Raw genomic sequence first — 15,738 nt, 5'->3', positions numbered from 1 at the left:
TACAATTAAGTAATTGTTGTTGCATTAACATAACATATCTTGCAAAGGCACCTATGTACTTTTTTTTCAATTAATCAAATAAACATTATTACAAAGAATATTGCACAAAAGCTTATATTTAAGTTCCGCAAGATATGTTATTAGACATATATGTAAATGTACAATACATTCATTTATTGAAACAGTTTGATAAACTGGTTTACAAAATTTTTTGCATACAAGATTCTTATTGAAATGAATTCATCAGTGGTCTACACGTGCAACATTTGAGTATCTCATGTAGAAAGGAATAAAATGGCCGCGTGGTTATTTGAAAATGTAAGTTGCATTTTTTAAAAATGTGTTATAAGTTGAATTGTATTGCATACCATACATTTCATGTGTAGTCCCTTAAAATATATGGTACATATTAGCTATTTATTTACAAATTAGTTTGAATACTTTAAATACCACAAATAACTTGCTTTAAATCAATAAAGTTAAGTGTTTTATTAATTTAATTATTAGAAATAGTCATATACATGTATCTATATAGTTGTGTATAAAATATAGTTGTATATCAGCTTTTGACATGAGTTTAAGATAAAGATGAAAAAATATATCTTAAAGGACATGTATTTATATATAAAAAAAATTATTCTCTCTCTCTCTCTCTCTCTCTCTCTCTATTTTCAGCGAACCAAGCAGTCTAAGAGTAAACATTCATGTATATAAATACAATTGTCATAAGATAGATTCAAAAGTAAAAAGTTAATTATTAATTTTTTTATATTTACATTAGATTATTTATGAAAAATAATTCATATGTTGTGTATGTGGAAGTGGATTTTATTGAACAGAAAGTTAATATTTTGTCATTTTGAAAAATCAATTGTATTTACAGGACAAAAAATATAGAGTACATTTTGTCAAGAACAAGCATTTAATTTCTTTAAATTATATCAAATATGCATATGCCAAAAAAATCTACAATTATAAACGCAACTTTCACATTTCCTTTAGTTATTTGTTTTGTTTTGGTCTTGTCTTTAAATAAATTAAAAAAAGCCTTTAAAAATCGATCAAAATCAACTTTTCGAATAAACACATGGCTTATTTAAAAATAAAAAACATATAAAAAATTATGCTAATCCCTTTCATCACTTTAAATATATATTTGTCCGAAATAAAGTAATATATGATATTATATCATATGAAGAAAGACAACTCTCAAACTCTAAAGAAAAATGTATTTTAGATACTCTGTAAACAGAAAACAGCAAAAGTGGTTTTAGAAATCATTCTTTTTAGAATCTTAATGACTGTCAGTTATGCAAACAGATTTTTAAATATCAAATCATATCTTCTTTAAAAGAGGAAGAATGAATACGAGGAGCGTTCAATAAATGATGTCATGGTTACGTTTAAAATAACATAACAACAAATGATGTTATGGTTACGTTTAAAATAACATAACAACGTAAGATATGTTGTTATATTTTTTTATGGTTACCTTCAAAGTACTATCCTTTAAGAGACGGACATAATTTTAACAAATTTTTCTATTATATTTTCCTCTGAGGTTAAAAATTATATATCCATGTTACATCACGTGTAACATAATCCGATAAACATCGTATATTGCAATTTTTGTTAAAGATTTTAAGTATAGTTTTCTACACATTTCAACCCGTAATGGTTTTTATTTTACTTTTAAGAGATGAGGTATCCATTTGCACTAATCTTTCGAAGACCAAGGTGTTTCTTTAAGATTGTTAATACTGTCTCCGATGAAATGCCTACTTAATTTGCTTTTTGTTGAATTGTTAATCGAACATCATTGGTAATTATGTGGGTTATGTTTCAAGTATTGCATCCGTTGAGGCCGTAAGAGGTCTCCAGGAGGTTGCTTATTCTTAAGGTCTGTTTGGCCATTTCTTAATTTGCTGATCCACCTGTAAACTTGTCTCAATGACATACATTTGTTTCACTACACACCATACCTTTCTTTGGAAATTTCTTTCGAGTCTTGACCAAGTACCTAGTCTGACACATACTTTTAGCCTCTAGTTTAAGCCTTATTGGATGGTGACTTACCAGTCATATTTTCATCAAGTGTCTCGAGAAAGGCTTATATATCAGCTTCTCAAAGGAATATTCGATGACTTAATCACGATAAAAAGATTTATCAAAATAATATAGTACTATAGTACTGAAACACCGATCATTAATTGAGGAAATACATAAGAAAAGAACATGAAAAGTTGTTAATATTAATTTATTAATTTTTCTTTATACATCGATAAATAGTTTAAACAATTAAATATAAAGTGCCTATGTACAATGTAGTCCATATTATGTCAATAATGTATTGACAGATGTGTAAAAGGAAAGCCCTATCAGAAAACACATGTCATACACAGGAAATAGGAAACTAGTAAGATAATTTGCAGTTTTTTCTTCAAATAATATACTTAGATATAGCTTTGAACATTTTATTTTCAAAACTGCAAGTATACTAGTATATTCTGTTATCACCAATTTCAAATTTTACAGTTTGCTCTCTCGTTTCTTTTTCATTTCTCTTCTGCAGTAATAGTGCACGGCATTCTTCAGTTCCAAAGACCTGTGCATCATCCATTTAGTTTCATTGACTTGACACACGCTCTTGATGATCTTAGGAAGTAGGCACAGGAATATAGTCACAGCGGTTTGCATGAGGTCCGACATACGTCTGAAATCTTGGAAATCTGACAACAGAACCACGGAGACATACAGGACCGAAGCGATCAGACCTATCTTCAAAAGGGAAACAAAGATTTCTTTTCTGAATGGTCTTGTAGTTTGAATGACGTAGTAAAACAGCTTTCTGGAAATGCCAATGAACTCATCAAGTGAGTAAGTTAACTGCATTTCCGGGTATTTCTTTTCCTCTTCAAGTTTTACACAGACATTTTTAACATCGATAAAAAGGTCATCATATGTTGAATGTATTGAGTTGATGCTCTCAAAAATGTACATGGCTACAGTAATGGCTAAGATGATGTATCCGTACGAAAAATCCGGATTCGCGAAAAGTCCTGTGTAAGTGTATGTTAGAACCTGAGAGATAAAAATGAAACTATCAATGAAAATGATACTGAACAAGTAAAGGAGAACCAGTAAGAATACGAACACAATGACGGTAAGAACAAGTTTAAAGATGTTGAACACTGGAAATCGTTGAGAACAGATTGCTAAAACAGATCCACAGTAAGTCCTAATACCAGTGAAAAAGAAAAAAAGGACTGGACATCCAAAATAGAGTAAACAAAGCAGCATTTCAACTAAACATACTATAAAATAGATAGGGAAAATCAGATAACACAATGCATAAGATATTCCGTATTTTCTATTGAGAAAAGAATTCCACCTGGCTCTATAAATAAGCAAGCAGTATTTCCAAAATTTCATGTTCAAGAGCATCAATATTTGTGACGTCATTATCAATTTCATTTTCTTGTAACCATTTACATGATACACAGAGGGCAACGATCCGTACTTAGTTTTAATGTTAATGTCACTTGTGAGTGGAGAGATGGATATTCCTTTGTTCTCTTCAAGCAATCCGTTGGACAGAAATGCAGCTAAATCATGCGGAAGACAGATAAACAGAAGAGAAGATAGAACAAATAGAACCAGTGCAGGTATTGGACCGTAAAACCATGGCAGATAATTATGTCTTTGTAGCTTGGTTTTTGCTAGAATCGACAGAAATCCCATTGGCACCGTTTGTCTTACGCTCTCAACCACAAACTCCTTAACCATGTAATTATAAATAAGCAGTTTTATTACGAGGACTGATAAACAAGCAAGTAGGAACAGACATCTGAAAAACGTTTTGGGCACCCTGCAGGTATTACGTTTAAAGCATTCAAAGATAGACCCTAATTTCATTGGATTGTAAAAGATTACGTCTTCCTCTGTATGAAAGTCTCCTGTAAGAGTCTCTTCCTCATTTATACAAGGATATGCCAGATTTGGAAAAGTTCCATACTCCACAGAAACACCTCGACCCACTTTCAGAAGCTTTCTCTTGTTTGATGAACACTTTCTATGCAAAAACCCTACAATTCCAAACACAAAAATTGGAGAATAAACGAAGGCGAGAGATCCAAGAATAAATGGGAAAAACCATTTTAGCTGTTGTTTGGTTGTTTTGCACTTAATTTTATGCTCATTTCCAGGTTTATTTTTATCCCATCCACAGCATCTGTAGGCTAAAGCTTCAAAAGGACAAAGGATATACCGACACATAAACCATTTCTCCTGTGCAACAATGATTCTTTCCTTGTAACACCACACACTGCTGTCATACTTAACGTTGTCATTTGAATCTCGTATTAGTTTTTCAGTCATATTAGCAAGCGCTTTCATTACTTGAAATGTCATCAATGGTGTTCCAATAATAATGTCACATTCACCATGAGAGTCGATTAGTATCCTTTGGTCTCGCAATGTGTGAGAATCCAGCAACCCCAGCGATAGCAGGTTATATTCCACCGGCCAAGTCAAGTAGACCATGGCACCATCTACTCCATCGAATGTCCACACCCACTTATCTGCCTCAACAACGCACCGAGTCCAATAAAGAGAGGTGTTCCGAAAATGTAGATTCAAATGTACAAAATTGTAGCTATTGTGCCGAACTTGACTGGAGAAATAACTAGCGGACTCTGGCGATACGGAAAAGCTACAACCACCGGCCGTATCGTTAAATGTTTCAGGCCAGTGGTCCACACATTTCAGCCACGTTTTGTTTTTTAACCCGCTTACTCCAACCGTTAATAAAACCAGATAGAGAAACATAACCACAGTATGTAGATTCATCATGAACTGATTTCAAATTAATCTATTGAATGTATGGAAATACGAAACGATAAGGAAGATCGAGTAATCATAATCGTTTCCGTGATGCTGCGCTCATAGTTTAAAGTGCTTTGACTAATTCTTTCCGCATGATATCGAAATGTTTATAACATTTTTGTCACATTTGTTTTTGATTAATTACTATGAGATTGAAAAAAGGGAAAATATCTGCAAATTTACAACCAAATGGACAAACACATGCGTCATAAATATAAAAAAGGAAGACAAAGGCTGCTTCAATATTTATGGAAATTAGATGACAGCTAAAGCATAGTCAATTTTGGTGAATTCTCTTTTTATCATGTTTGGTTGATCTCATCTGGAAAAGAAATAGTTAATGCGATATTATTTTCAGTGTAAGCCATTGATCGTGTTTTTGAGATTTTCATATAGTATAGTAATTGTTCTTTAAAAGGAGGAAAGACTTGTAGAAAATTGATGAAACACTTATGGTATTTAACGATATAAAATACTTTTTAGTTTTATAATGATAATCATTAAAGACAATAAGAAAGTAATTTATGTATTTTAAATACCAAAGCATGACTAAATGTACATGTATATCAGACTGCGAATGAATTTTATTGAGCATAATATCTTGTCTTTACTTTTAGATTGAAATGTATTTGAGTAGTTTAAAGGGTCGCGATTTTTGTCAAAATTTATACAATGCTTCAGTAAGGCATATCTAATCGTCAACCAAAATTTGAGGGTAAATCGTAGAGTTCAGAGCTCACAGTTTTTGTTTTGTGAACAAAACAGGTCATGTTTACAATTTGAATGTTATTAGGGAAAATCCAGGATAATACCTAAAATAAGGTGGCAAACACTGAGAACTGTTTATTTATGTTTAAAATTAACTATCAGCTTGAAAAAATATTTCACTGGTATATTAAACTAATGCAAACAAAAGCATAGCAAGAAATTTGTTTACATAACAAAAAAAAAATGGTGAGCGATGTATCTCTTTAGACTGCCACTCAAATTTTGGTTGCAATAAACAAATGTATTGCTTAAACATTGTAAAACATTAAAAATAGAAAAAATTAAATATGACAGAGATCGTGACCACGCCCTTTTAAAGAGAATTAGGAACCGTACGTTGTCTGTTATACTTGTTGGCAGAAAAGACAGCAATCCTGCAGTCGGTTCTGAGAGTCCTTGCACATGGAGTAGATGTCTCCTCCATAGTCCCGGTAGTAAATCTCTTGGCAGTACAGGCCCCCACGCGCATTGCCAGCTTCACACGTGGAATCAACCTGTTGTGGCCCTTTGATTTAAGATAAAAAAGTTTGTCTACTTTAAGCAAATTATTCGTAGACTAAGTTATTTGGTTAAATCCGATCAATGTTCGACCAACGTATTAAATTTACATTTTCAATTTTTCTCTATTTAATTTTAAATTCAGCAACTATAGGAACAATGCATTTGAAAGACACAGAAAGTTATCATTTATTATTTTTACTTTCAATGTATTATCGAACATTTGTGAATTTTTTTTCTAATTTTGTGATCAATTTTAATTTAAGAAAAAACCCCAACTTTTTTTACTTTACGCTTATGTGATTTTGACAAATCAGTGTATTCCTTTAGATTAAAAACACAAGCTTAACTATCTATAAACAATGAATTTGATACGGAATATTGATAATTCAATATTATTCCATTTGGTCCCAGAGCACATTGCACCCGTCAGTAAATAAAAGGAGAGGTGAAAATTCATTCAAATATTCATTAAGACTTACTTTTATTTGACAAAGAATAATAACACTAAAACAATACCCCGATGTTACAGAATGTTGATGTGAATGAGCGCTCAAAACTTGATGAACGGACGTTTTCAACTTTAGAGCAATTTTTCTACAAAATTCCATTCTGTACAACTTGGCTTACCTGACAAGATTAGAATCGTCGACACAAGGAGGAAAAAGGCTAGTCTTCTGTCCATAGTGGTAGAAATTGTATGGACGTGTATAAAAGCTGAGTACTTTATACTACTTGTTCCTCATAAAAGCATTTTATCATCAGATGTATATGTATATATGATTGCAGTTGACATTTTGACGAATAAGTCAATCCTATTACTTAGTCATCTAATGCTGATCTGAACTTTACTAACTCGAACACATGGTACGATTATCCAATGATACAATGTAAAAGCACGAATACGACGTCAATTGTAATTTTTAATGTATAAAACTGCAATAACTATATATATATATATATATATATATATATATATATATATATATATATATATATATATATATATATATATATATATTATGATATAAAAATAAGATAAATGAAAAGGTTAAATGTTTCTGTTTTATGACGCAGTAAATCCTCATCTACAGAATAAAAAAAACTTTGTGAAATACTATGTGCTTCATGATTGTACTTAAACTGTATACGCCTCAAGATTTTGTTTATTAAACGATTCCTAAATATATTCAAATTTAAAATTAATTAAAATGCATTGAAAATGATTACAGAGGTCAAAATAAACATGCTAGTTTTATATTACTAGTATGTTGTGACTTACAGATTCATTTCCATCTACTCGCAGAGTTTGGTTGAAATTAAACTACATCTATAAGGAAAGGGCAAATGCATCTATTGCAATGAATAATTAAGGTCTTCCGTTTTCCAACGGAAGACCTTATTGTTTTCGTTCGGTTTCTTTTTAGGGTCTTCCGTTTCCAACGGAAGATCCTCTTGTTATTCTTCGGTTTCTTTCTATTATTAAGGTCTTCCGTTTTCCAACGGAAGACCTTATTGTTTTCGTTCGGTTTCTTTTTCCCTATTATTTTTTTTCTTACGTATTTTGTGTACGCGATTTCTCAAAAACTACTCGGCCGATTTAAATGAAACTTTCAGATCTGCTAGATATTGCTCTGAACCTTATTGCAAATTTTTTTTAATGTTGACGTCATTTCCGGTTTTGAGATATTAACGATTTAACGATTTTTGGAGGGTCGGCTTGTCCACGAAGGATCTCATAAACTAAATAAGATATTGAGTTCAAAATTTCAGGAATGATAGATGAAAGATTGACGATATGTAATAGGGCATTTTTAATTTTTTAGCGGAAAAAGCGCCAAAGTTCGGTAGGGCTCAAAAAATGAAATAAAAAAGCGTTGTGATTTTGCATGGTTTTCCTAGTTTATCTTTTTTCCCGGAAATATTTTGTTAAGACATATAGAACAGAAAAGATTTATGTTTAAAAGAGCTTTCATATGACATCAAGAAAAAGGAGCTGGTCACTCAAGTTAGGGACCTAGAGTTCTTGAAAGTTATCACTTTATAACTCAAACGCGGTTAAGATTTCGATATGGCTGTCGCTGCAAAAGTTGTTCATTATGATCTTATTAATGTTGTGACAATAATATTTTGTTCGGCTATTGCGTAATATGAGTGTAAAAAGCTAGACTTGTTACCATGTATTAGTGTTTTATTTGGCAAATAAACGGGGTGTTTGTGCGTATAACTGACATAAAAGGCACCAGTTTACATACGGAAAGTGTTTAAACATTTAAATTATTTTCTAGTAAAACATATTATTGATAAAAGAACTCATTCTTTGCAATGCCCTTGAGTCGCTTTTAAAATCTAGCTGGATTCGGAGCTGCGTATGTGGACACCCTTGCCCGCGGCCGAGGAAATAGGTCGCGGCTGAACTAGCGAGCGGTCTGCCGTTATCTAATACACAAGATTTGCGTCTTGCTGTAATGCACACACGTGTTTATTTATGTAGCTTCAAACACAAAAACTCTGATTCTAATAGTAAATAAAGACGATTACACTTTTACCTACTACCATATAACGTGTACCAGGTTACATGCGGAAAGTGTTTAAACAGTTTAATTCTATTCTTATTATGGATAAAAGAAGTGTTTCTATGCAATCCATTTGAGTCGCATTTAAAATCTAGCTGGATTTCGAGCTGCATGTATGTAAACAATTATACGTATCCGCTCCCTTACTCGCGGCCGAGGAAATAGGTTGCGGCTAGTCTTATAAACGAGCGGTCTACCGTTATCCAATACACAAGATTTGCGCCTTGTTGTAATGCACACATGGCTTTATTCATGTAGATGCAAAAACACAAAGAATTCCGATTTCAACGATATTAAAGAGTACAAGAAAAACGATTATACCATTATCTACGAAGTAATGCTGTTTTTGGTATCGTTATTGAAAAAAAAAATAAATAGTATGCGACTGTCATTGAAATAAGGCGAAATGAAATTCAGTTATCAGACTGCAAACATGTCAAACCCACCACGTTGGGTGTACATTTACATAGCACAGGCCGAGGAAATGCCGCTAGTGGACAACCGATTTGCTGTAGTCTAGGACACATGCTTCTCGTGTATATACGTTATCATACAATTGAATGTTCATTCATTCTTTGTTAAATTATCTTTATTTTCAATAATATTGGTTAACGATGCATCAAACCTTTCATTTAAATCAAAGTGCGTTAAGTAAAAAAAAATGCGATCAATGAATATCATGCGCGGATCTAGAGGGGGGGGGGGCGGGGGGGGGGGGTCCCGACCCCCCCTGGAAAATGAAAATTTATTAAATTTACATAGTAAAATTATCGCGAAAATATGCCTCGGACCCCCCCTGGCAAACACAATTATCCTTTGGACCCCCCCCCTGGTAAAATTTTCTGGATCCGCGCATGAATATAATACAATGTTTTACAGTCGTACTAGTTGAAATGTAAATACATTCACCTATGTCTATTTCTGACATTTTGCTGCTGAGAATTTAATGCATTACATTACCTACTTCAGCAAAATATAGGCGATATTCACAACATGATTATTCCAACACACACATCGTAAGTATCTGTAATCTGTGATAATTCATTTGGCGAACAAAATATAAGAATCTTTTTATGAGCTAAGAGAGAGAGAGAGAGATAGAAAGAGAGAGAGAGAAAGCAAAAGTTGAAATTATTTAAAAAGCGTTCGAGATAAGGCAGCTTGAGTGGTACAATGTTACATGCTTGCAGTAGGTGCGGGCACGATAAAACAAACCATTTTTAAACAAGTTTTTTTTTATATTCAGGCCGTAAAAGACTAAGGGTCACACTATTTGTTTAACCTTTTTATTAATGGTATGAAATTTTATACTGAAAGAATATGCGAGTTTTAAAAAAGTTTATGTACATTCGATGAGTAAAAGTATTGATTGGATTCGGACAGTTTAAGATCGAGTAGAGGACAATCACATGATTAAAAATACTTCTTAGCAGATAAGGGAAATTTTCAAATCAAATGGGCTTTGCATATTCAGGCACACTCTAATATTTAATACATAAATTATTAGACTTTAAAAAAACGTTTGTATGATTTGTTATGTATTTGCTGTCTGATTAGGACTGTTCTTTCCTAAAAGAAGCGCTCGGCGATCGCGTAAAGAACGTTCTGTAAAGTACAACACCTGATTGGAGTATGTGATTATATGTATTTTATAAAAGCGAAATTGTAGAAGTTATGGAGTCAATAGGCAAATCAAATTTGCCAATTAAGCAATAGCAGTTATCCAATGCCTATGATTGATAATTTTAATAAGGTAATATAAATACATGTAAATAGGAATTTTAAAGCACTACCCGTCCCCTTGTTAGGAGCTTCCGTTTCTGACATTCTTTTCTTTTATTAACGATTTTTGTGCACGCATTTTCTCGGAAATGGCTCAAATTTTGTTACACGGCCCCGATAAGAAGACCCCTAAAATTTCTTTCTCAAATATATCAATCAAGAGCGGTCTAAAATTTCAAACACTGGTTGCATGAATAACATTTAAGTTATTTTGTGCAAATTATATATGCATGAAATGACAATTTTCCTGTAACGTAACAAAAATCTAAAAATCTAAAAGTTTCTAAATTTATCATTGAAATTAATATTTTTAGACGACCCATGCAGTAAGTTTCTCTAGCCGAGTCTTTCGTTCAACAGCGCATCGATTGAACATTTCAGCTTGGTTTGCAACAAGAGGGTGAAACGACCATGATATATGACAGATTTGGCTAAAAGAAGTTTGAAAGTTATAGATACAAAATACAAGTGCGATTATATCTTGTAGGAGAAAAAAATAATAAATCTGCGTTTGCCATAAATACAAAATTTTATCATGAGAATAATTTAACATTTAGATCCGCTGAATATTTCCATTTTTCCTCATTGTTTGGAGCCCGATTTGAAATTATAACGTTTCGAGGTATAATGAGGGGATGACAAACGATATCGGCAGTCTTACTCCCGCAGTTTTCTGAATCACGGCCTGAAAAAAATGTGGTGAACTTATAATCTAATTATGGGGAAAAATGCGTATCTATTTATAACAAGATTTAACCGTATAAACTGAAATAAGTTGCCACTTTGCATCTATATTCACAGTTGTTTAAATCAATAGCAACGACAGAAAAATTGGTCGATAATTGAGAATTAAGTATCTCGCAGAAGGCCAATCGATCGATAAGTGGCCGGACTACGGGAGATAACTCTTACTTATAATAAGCAGTCGGGTTTTTTTCATCGCGGCGGTGTACAGAATAAACAGGATCCGGATTTCACAACACTTTTTAAACAAAAATGTTAGGAAATTGTCAAGGACTGAATAATGTCGCCGGATTGGACAGCATGCCGGAATACACAATATTCGGATTCAACGAGTTTCAACATGTACATTATTTTTTATTGAAATATGACTTAATTGACCGGGAAAACTACTGCAACGTATATTAAATTGCACACATACTTAGCATAACCATCGTTTAAAAGCGTACAATTGTTTTAATGAAAAGCGGACCAAGCAGCTTTAACATTTAGATGTACATGTGTAAGACACTTTATTAGTCATATGCATGATCCTGTGCATGAATTATTTCCAATACCCTTTACTCTCCAAAATGATCTCCAATTCCATTCAAAATCACTTTAAACAAAATTTAGAATTTTGAGTCGATCTCAACTGCTATATATCCAAGGAATCTATTGATTTTATCATGTGTTACGTAATTAGGTTTCTAGGGGTCGAACGTCCAAAATTTGATCACCCATATATCATTTGATATTTGATCTTTCATTCGATATAAAAAAAGAGGGCTTGCCTCTCACAGTAGGGGACCAGAGGGCTCTTTAAAAGTCTCTACTGAGAGATATTTTGTGAAAGACCATAAAAGCAGATATGTTATCTTATAGTTATGTATCCAAGCAATTTAATGGTTTTACCATGCAATACATAATTAGAGGTTTTTAGAGGTCAAATGTCCGAAAAAATTAATTACCCATATATCAGAAAGGAAAAATCTTCGGAAATGCAGCACAGAAGCAAAGATGCTCAAAATGATGCACAAAACAATATTCAACCTTAAAAAATGTTGTTAAACGGCCCTTATAAGGAGATAAGGGATCGGTCCCAAAAACTTTCTTTCACATATATCTCAGGAACGGTAATGAATTTCTTAACACTTGTTGAACAAAATGTGTTTAAAATTAGACGATCTTTCATTTTGTATTAAGAAAAAGGGACTGTCTCCCTAAATTTGGGATCAAGATGGACCTAAAGTCTCTCATCTAAATAGTCATTTACTGAGTCATGTTTTGTAATAGGTCATTAAAGCAAAATTAGGTATACGTCTAAATATCCTAACACTATAATTATTTTCTCTTGCGCTACCTAGCGACGGATTTTAGGGGCCAGAGGTAAAAAAGTTTAATCTTTTCTATCACAATTGGAAGAAATGCTAGTATTTAAAAAAGCAACTTAAGAGAACTTATAAAAAGCATTACAGGAAAACATTAGTGCTCAACTCCTGTTTCCAGATAACGTTTTGTTGTCGAAAATTAAAGTCGATAACGTCATATCACCTTCTAAAAATTGGACGGAAGACCTCCTCGTTGCTCGCAACGAGATCGTGTCTAGTTATTATTATTCTTTTTATTTTTTTTTCTGACTCCTTTTCGGCTTTATAACTCAAAAAGTTTACAACCGATTTTGATGAAATTTTCAGAGGTTGTGTGCAACTATAATACCTCAAAGTTTGTGAAGTATCTTTGAAAACGTCACTTCCGTTTTTACGTTACGTCATTTTAAAAAATTTCAAAAAGTCATTTTGTCCGCGGCGTTTCTCAAAAACGCTTTAAGATAGAGGCTTGAAATTTTCAATGGTTATGATTTAATCGTTTTACCTCTGTAATAAGGCTGAAAATGAAAATCTGTCACTTCCGGTCGAAACCGGAAGGGAATCAAATTTTTCGAAAAAATGAATTTTCTGATCGAATCAAAAATGAATATGTGTTTTATAGAGCTTATTTAGCTGAATCTAACACTGAAAGCCGTTTTAAAATCGGACGATGCATTACAGAGATATACGAGTTCAAAAAATGATTTTTCAGGAAATTTTGATTCCGCGTTTTTGGTTAAGAAATTAGTATCAAGTTCTTGGTTAAATTAACTTGTACCTAAAAATTAATTGTTTAGTCGTACTGTAACACATTCGGATTTTTTTTGTTAAGTCGTTCTTGAAATGGTTAAGGTTTTTGTTAAGTCGTACGTAAAATTATTCGGTTTTTGTTAAGTCTTACCAGGAATAATTCGATTTTTTCATCTTTTTATTTAAGGTACTCTTGTTATTGGTTTAAGAGCTCTGCTTCTTACAGGAACTTCCAGCTTTACTTCCGACATTAACGGAAGACCCACTCGTTGCTTTGCAACGAGCTTTGCTCTAGTTCCCTATTATTATTTTTTTTTTTCTTACAAAATTTGTGCAGGCGATTTCTCGAAAATGGCTCAGCCGATTTTCGTGAAACTTTCAGATCTAATAGATATTAATCCGAACTTAATATACATTTTTTTATTTTGATGACGTCATTTCCGTTCTTGAGAAAATGACGTTTTAACGATTTTCAGAGGGTCGGCTTGTCCAGGGATCTCCTCCTAAACGGTAAAAGATATTGAGTTCAAACTTTCAGGGATTGTAGACAAGAGATTGTAGATGTGCTATTTGGCGTTCATATTTGTCATGCTCAACAGGCGTTTAAGCTCGCCTGGTCCCGAAAATTGAGACTAAAAAAACGTCGTGATTTTTACTGGTTTTCTTAGTTTGTCTCTTTTCTGAAAAATATTTTGTTAACACTTGTAATGCAAAAAAGATTAATTTTTACAAGACCTTTCATTTGATATCAAGAAAAAGGGGCTGGCCCCTCAAATTAAGGGACCAAAGGGCTCTAAAGTCTTTCATCTGTAGCCCTTTACTGAGTGATATTTTGTGAACAGTTATAGAAGCAAATATGTTTATCTTACAATTATGTATCCAATGAATGTAATGATTTTATCATGTGTTACGTAATTAGGGGGTTTTAAGGGCCAAAAGTCCAGAATTTTGATCACCCATATCTCAGAAAGGAAACATATTTTGAAATAAAGTATAGAAGTAAAGATGCTCAAAATGATGTACTAAATAATATGCAATTTTCAAAATTTCGTTAAATGGCCCCTATAAGGAGTTATGGGATCGGCCCCTAAAACGTTCTTTTCTATATATCTCAAGAACGGTAACAAATTTCTAAACACTTGTTGAACAAAATGTGTTGAGATTTAAATGACCTTTTATTTGATATCAAGAAAAAGGGGCTGGCCCCTCAAATTAGGGGACCAAAGGGCTCCAAAGTGTTTTATTTGTAGCCCTTTACTGAGGGATATTTTGTGAACAGTTATAGAAGCAAATATGTTTATCTTACAGCTATTTATCCAAGCAATGTAATGATTTTATCGTGTGTTACGTGATTAGGGGTTTTAAGGGGCCAAAAGTCCAGAATTTTGATCACCAATATCTCAAAAAGGAAATATATTTTGAAATAAAGTATAGAAGTAAAGATAGTCAAAATGATGTACTAAATAATATGCAATTTTCAAATTTTCGTTAAATGCAGTTAAGGGATCGCCCCCTGAAACGTTCTTTCCTATATATCTCAAGAACGGTAACAAATCTCTTAACAATTGTTAAACAAAATGTGTTGAAATTTAAATGACCTTTTATTTGATATCAAGAAAAAGGGGCTGGCCCCTCAAATTAGGGGACCAAAGGGCTCTAAAGTCTTTCATCTGTAGCTCTTTACTGAGGGATATTTTGTGAAAGGCTATAGAAGCAGATATGTTTATCTTACAATTATGTATCCAAGCAATGTAATGTCATGTGTTATGTAATGAGGGTTTTTTTAGAGGTCAAGAGTCCAAAACTATGACCATCTATATCTCAAAAAGAAAAAATATTTTGAAATGCAGTTTAGAAGAAAAGATGCTAAAAATGATGTACTTAACAACATGCAATCTTCAAAATTTGGTTCAGCGGCTCCAATAAGGAGATAAGGGACCGGCCCCTAAAACTTTTTCTTCTAAGATATCTGAAGAACAGTGACGAATTCTAAACACTTGTTGAACAAAGCTCTTACACCTGTAACAAAATAGTATCTGGCCCCCTAGAATGTAGACCCTGGTTTTTTTTACTCTAAATCATGTTTAACTGTTAAATAGCAAAATCAAGATAGAACAAATTCTAAAATCAGACGGAAGACCTCCTCGTTGCTCGCAACGAGATCGTGTCTAGTTGATATTATTATTAATACTAATGATTGCAAAATTTATATCTTTGTTACACTAAGTAGTGTACAAATCATTAGATAATATTGTATTGTTTATTTTGTACAAACTTTGCATTATTGAATGAGTCATCGGTCTGCAACATTCTTATATGCATTAAAATCATATTAATATACAACAGAAATTGAAGCTCAAATTCAATTTTTTTAAAATCTAAAATCTTTA

General features: G+C 32.6%; 1 protein-coding gene across 1 annotated transcript; it reads right to left on the bottom strand.

Moving 5' to 3' along the window:
- Positions 1-2,248: 2,248 nt before the first annotated feature.
- LOC128181303 (uncharacterized) lies at positions 2,249-6,940 on the bottom strand. Its single transcript, XM_052849660.1, has 3 exons — positions 6,781-6,940; positions 5,989-6,157; positions 2,249-5,206 (listed from the first exon to the last, which is right to left on the bottom strand). The coding sequence occupies exon 3, from the start codon at positions 4,849-4,851 to the stop codon at positions 2,530-2,532; it is 2,322 nt and encodes a 773-aa protein (XP_052705620.1). The 5' UTR covers positions 4,852-5,206; positions 5,989-6,157; positions 6,781-6,940; the 3' UTR covers positions 2,249-2,529.
- Positions 6,941-15,738: the final 8,798 nt, after the last annotated feature.

Source organism: Crassostrea angulata, chromosome 4, assembly GCF_025612915.1.
Source record: "Crassostrea angulata isolate pt1a10 chromosome 4, ASM2561291v2, whole genome shotgun sequence".
Classification (NCBI taxonomy): Eukaryota; Metazoa; Mollusca; class Bivalvia; order Ostreida; family Ostreidae; genus Magallana; species Magallana angulata.
The sequence above is the reverse complement of the archived record's forward strand: the minus strand, read 5'-3'. Positions and strand labels throughout refer to the sequence as shown.

What these genes read in the sequence shown, in the direction of transcription:
- LOC128181303 (XM_052849660.1), bottom strand. Translation starts at nt 4,851, where the DNA reads ATGATGAATCTACATACTGTGGTTATGTTTCTCTATCTGGTTTTATTA.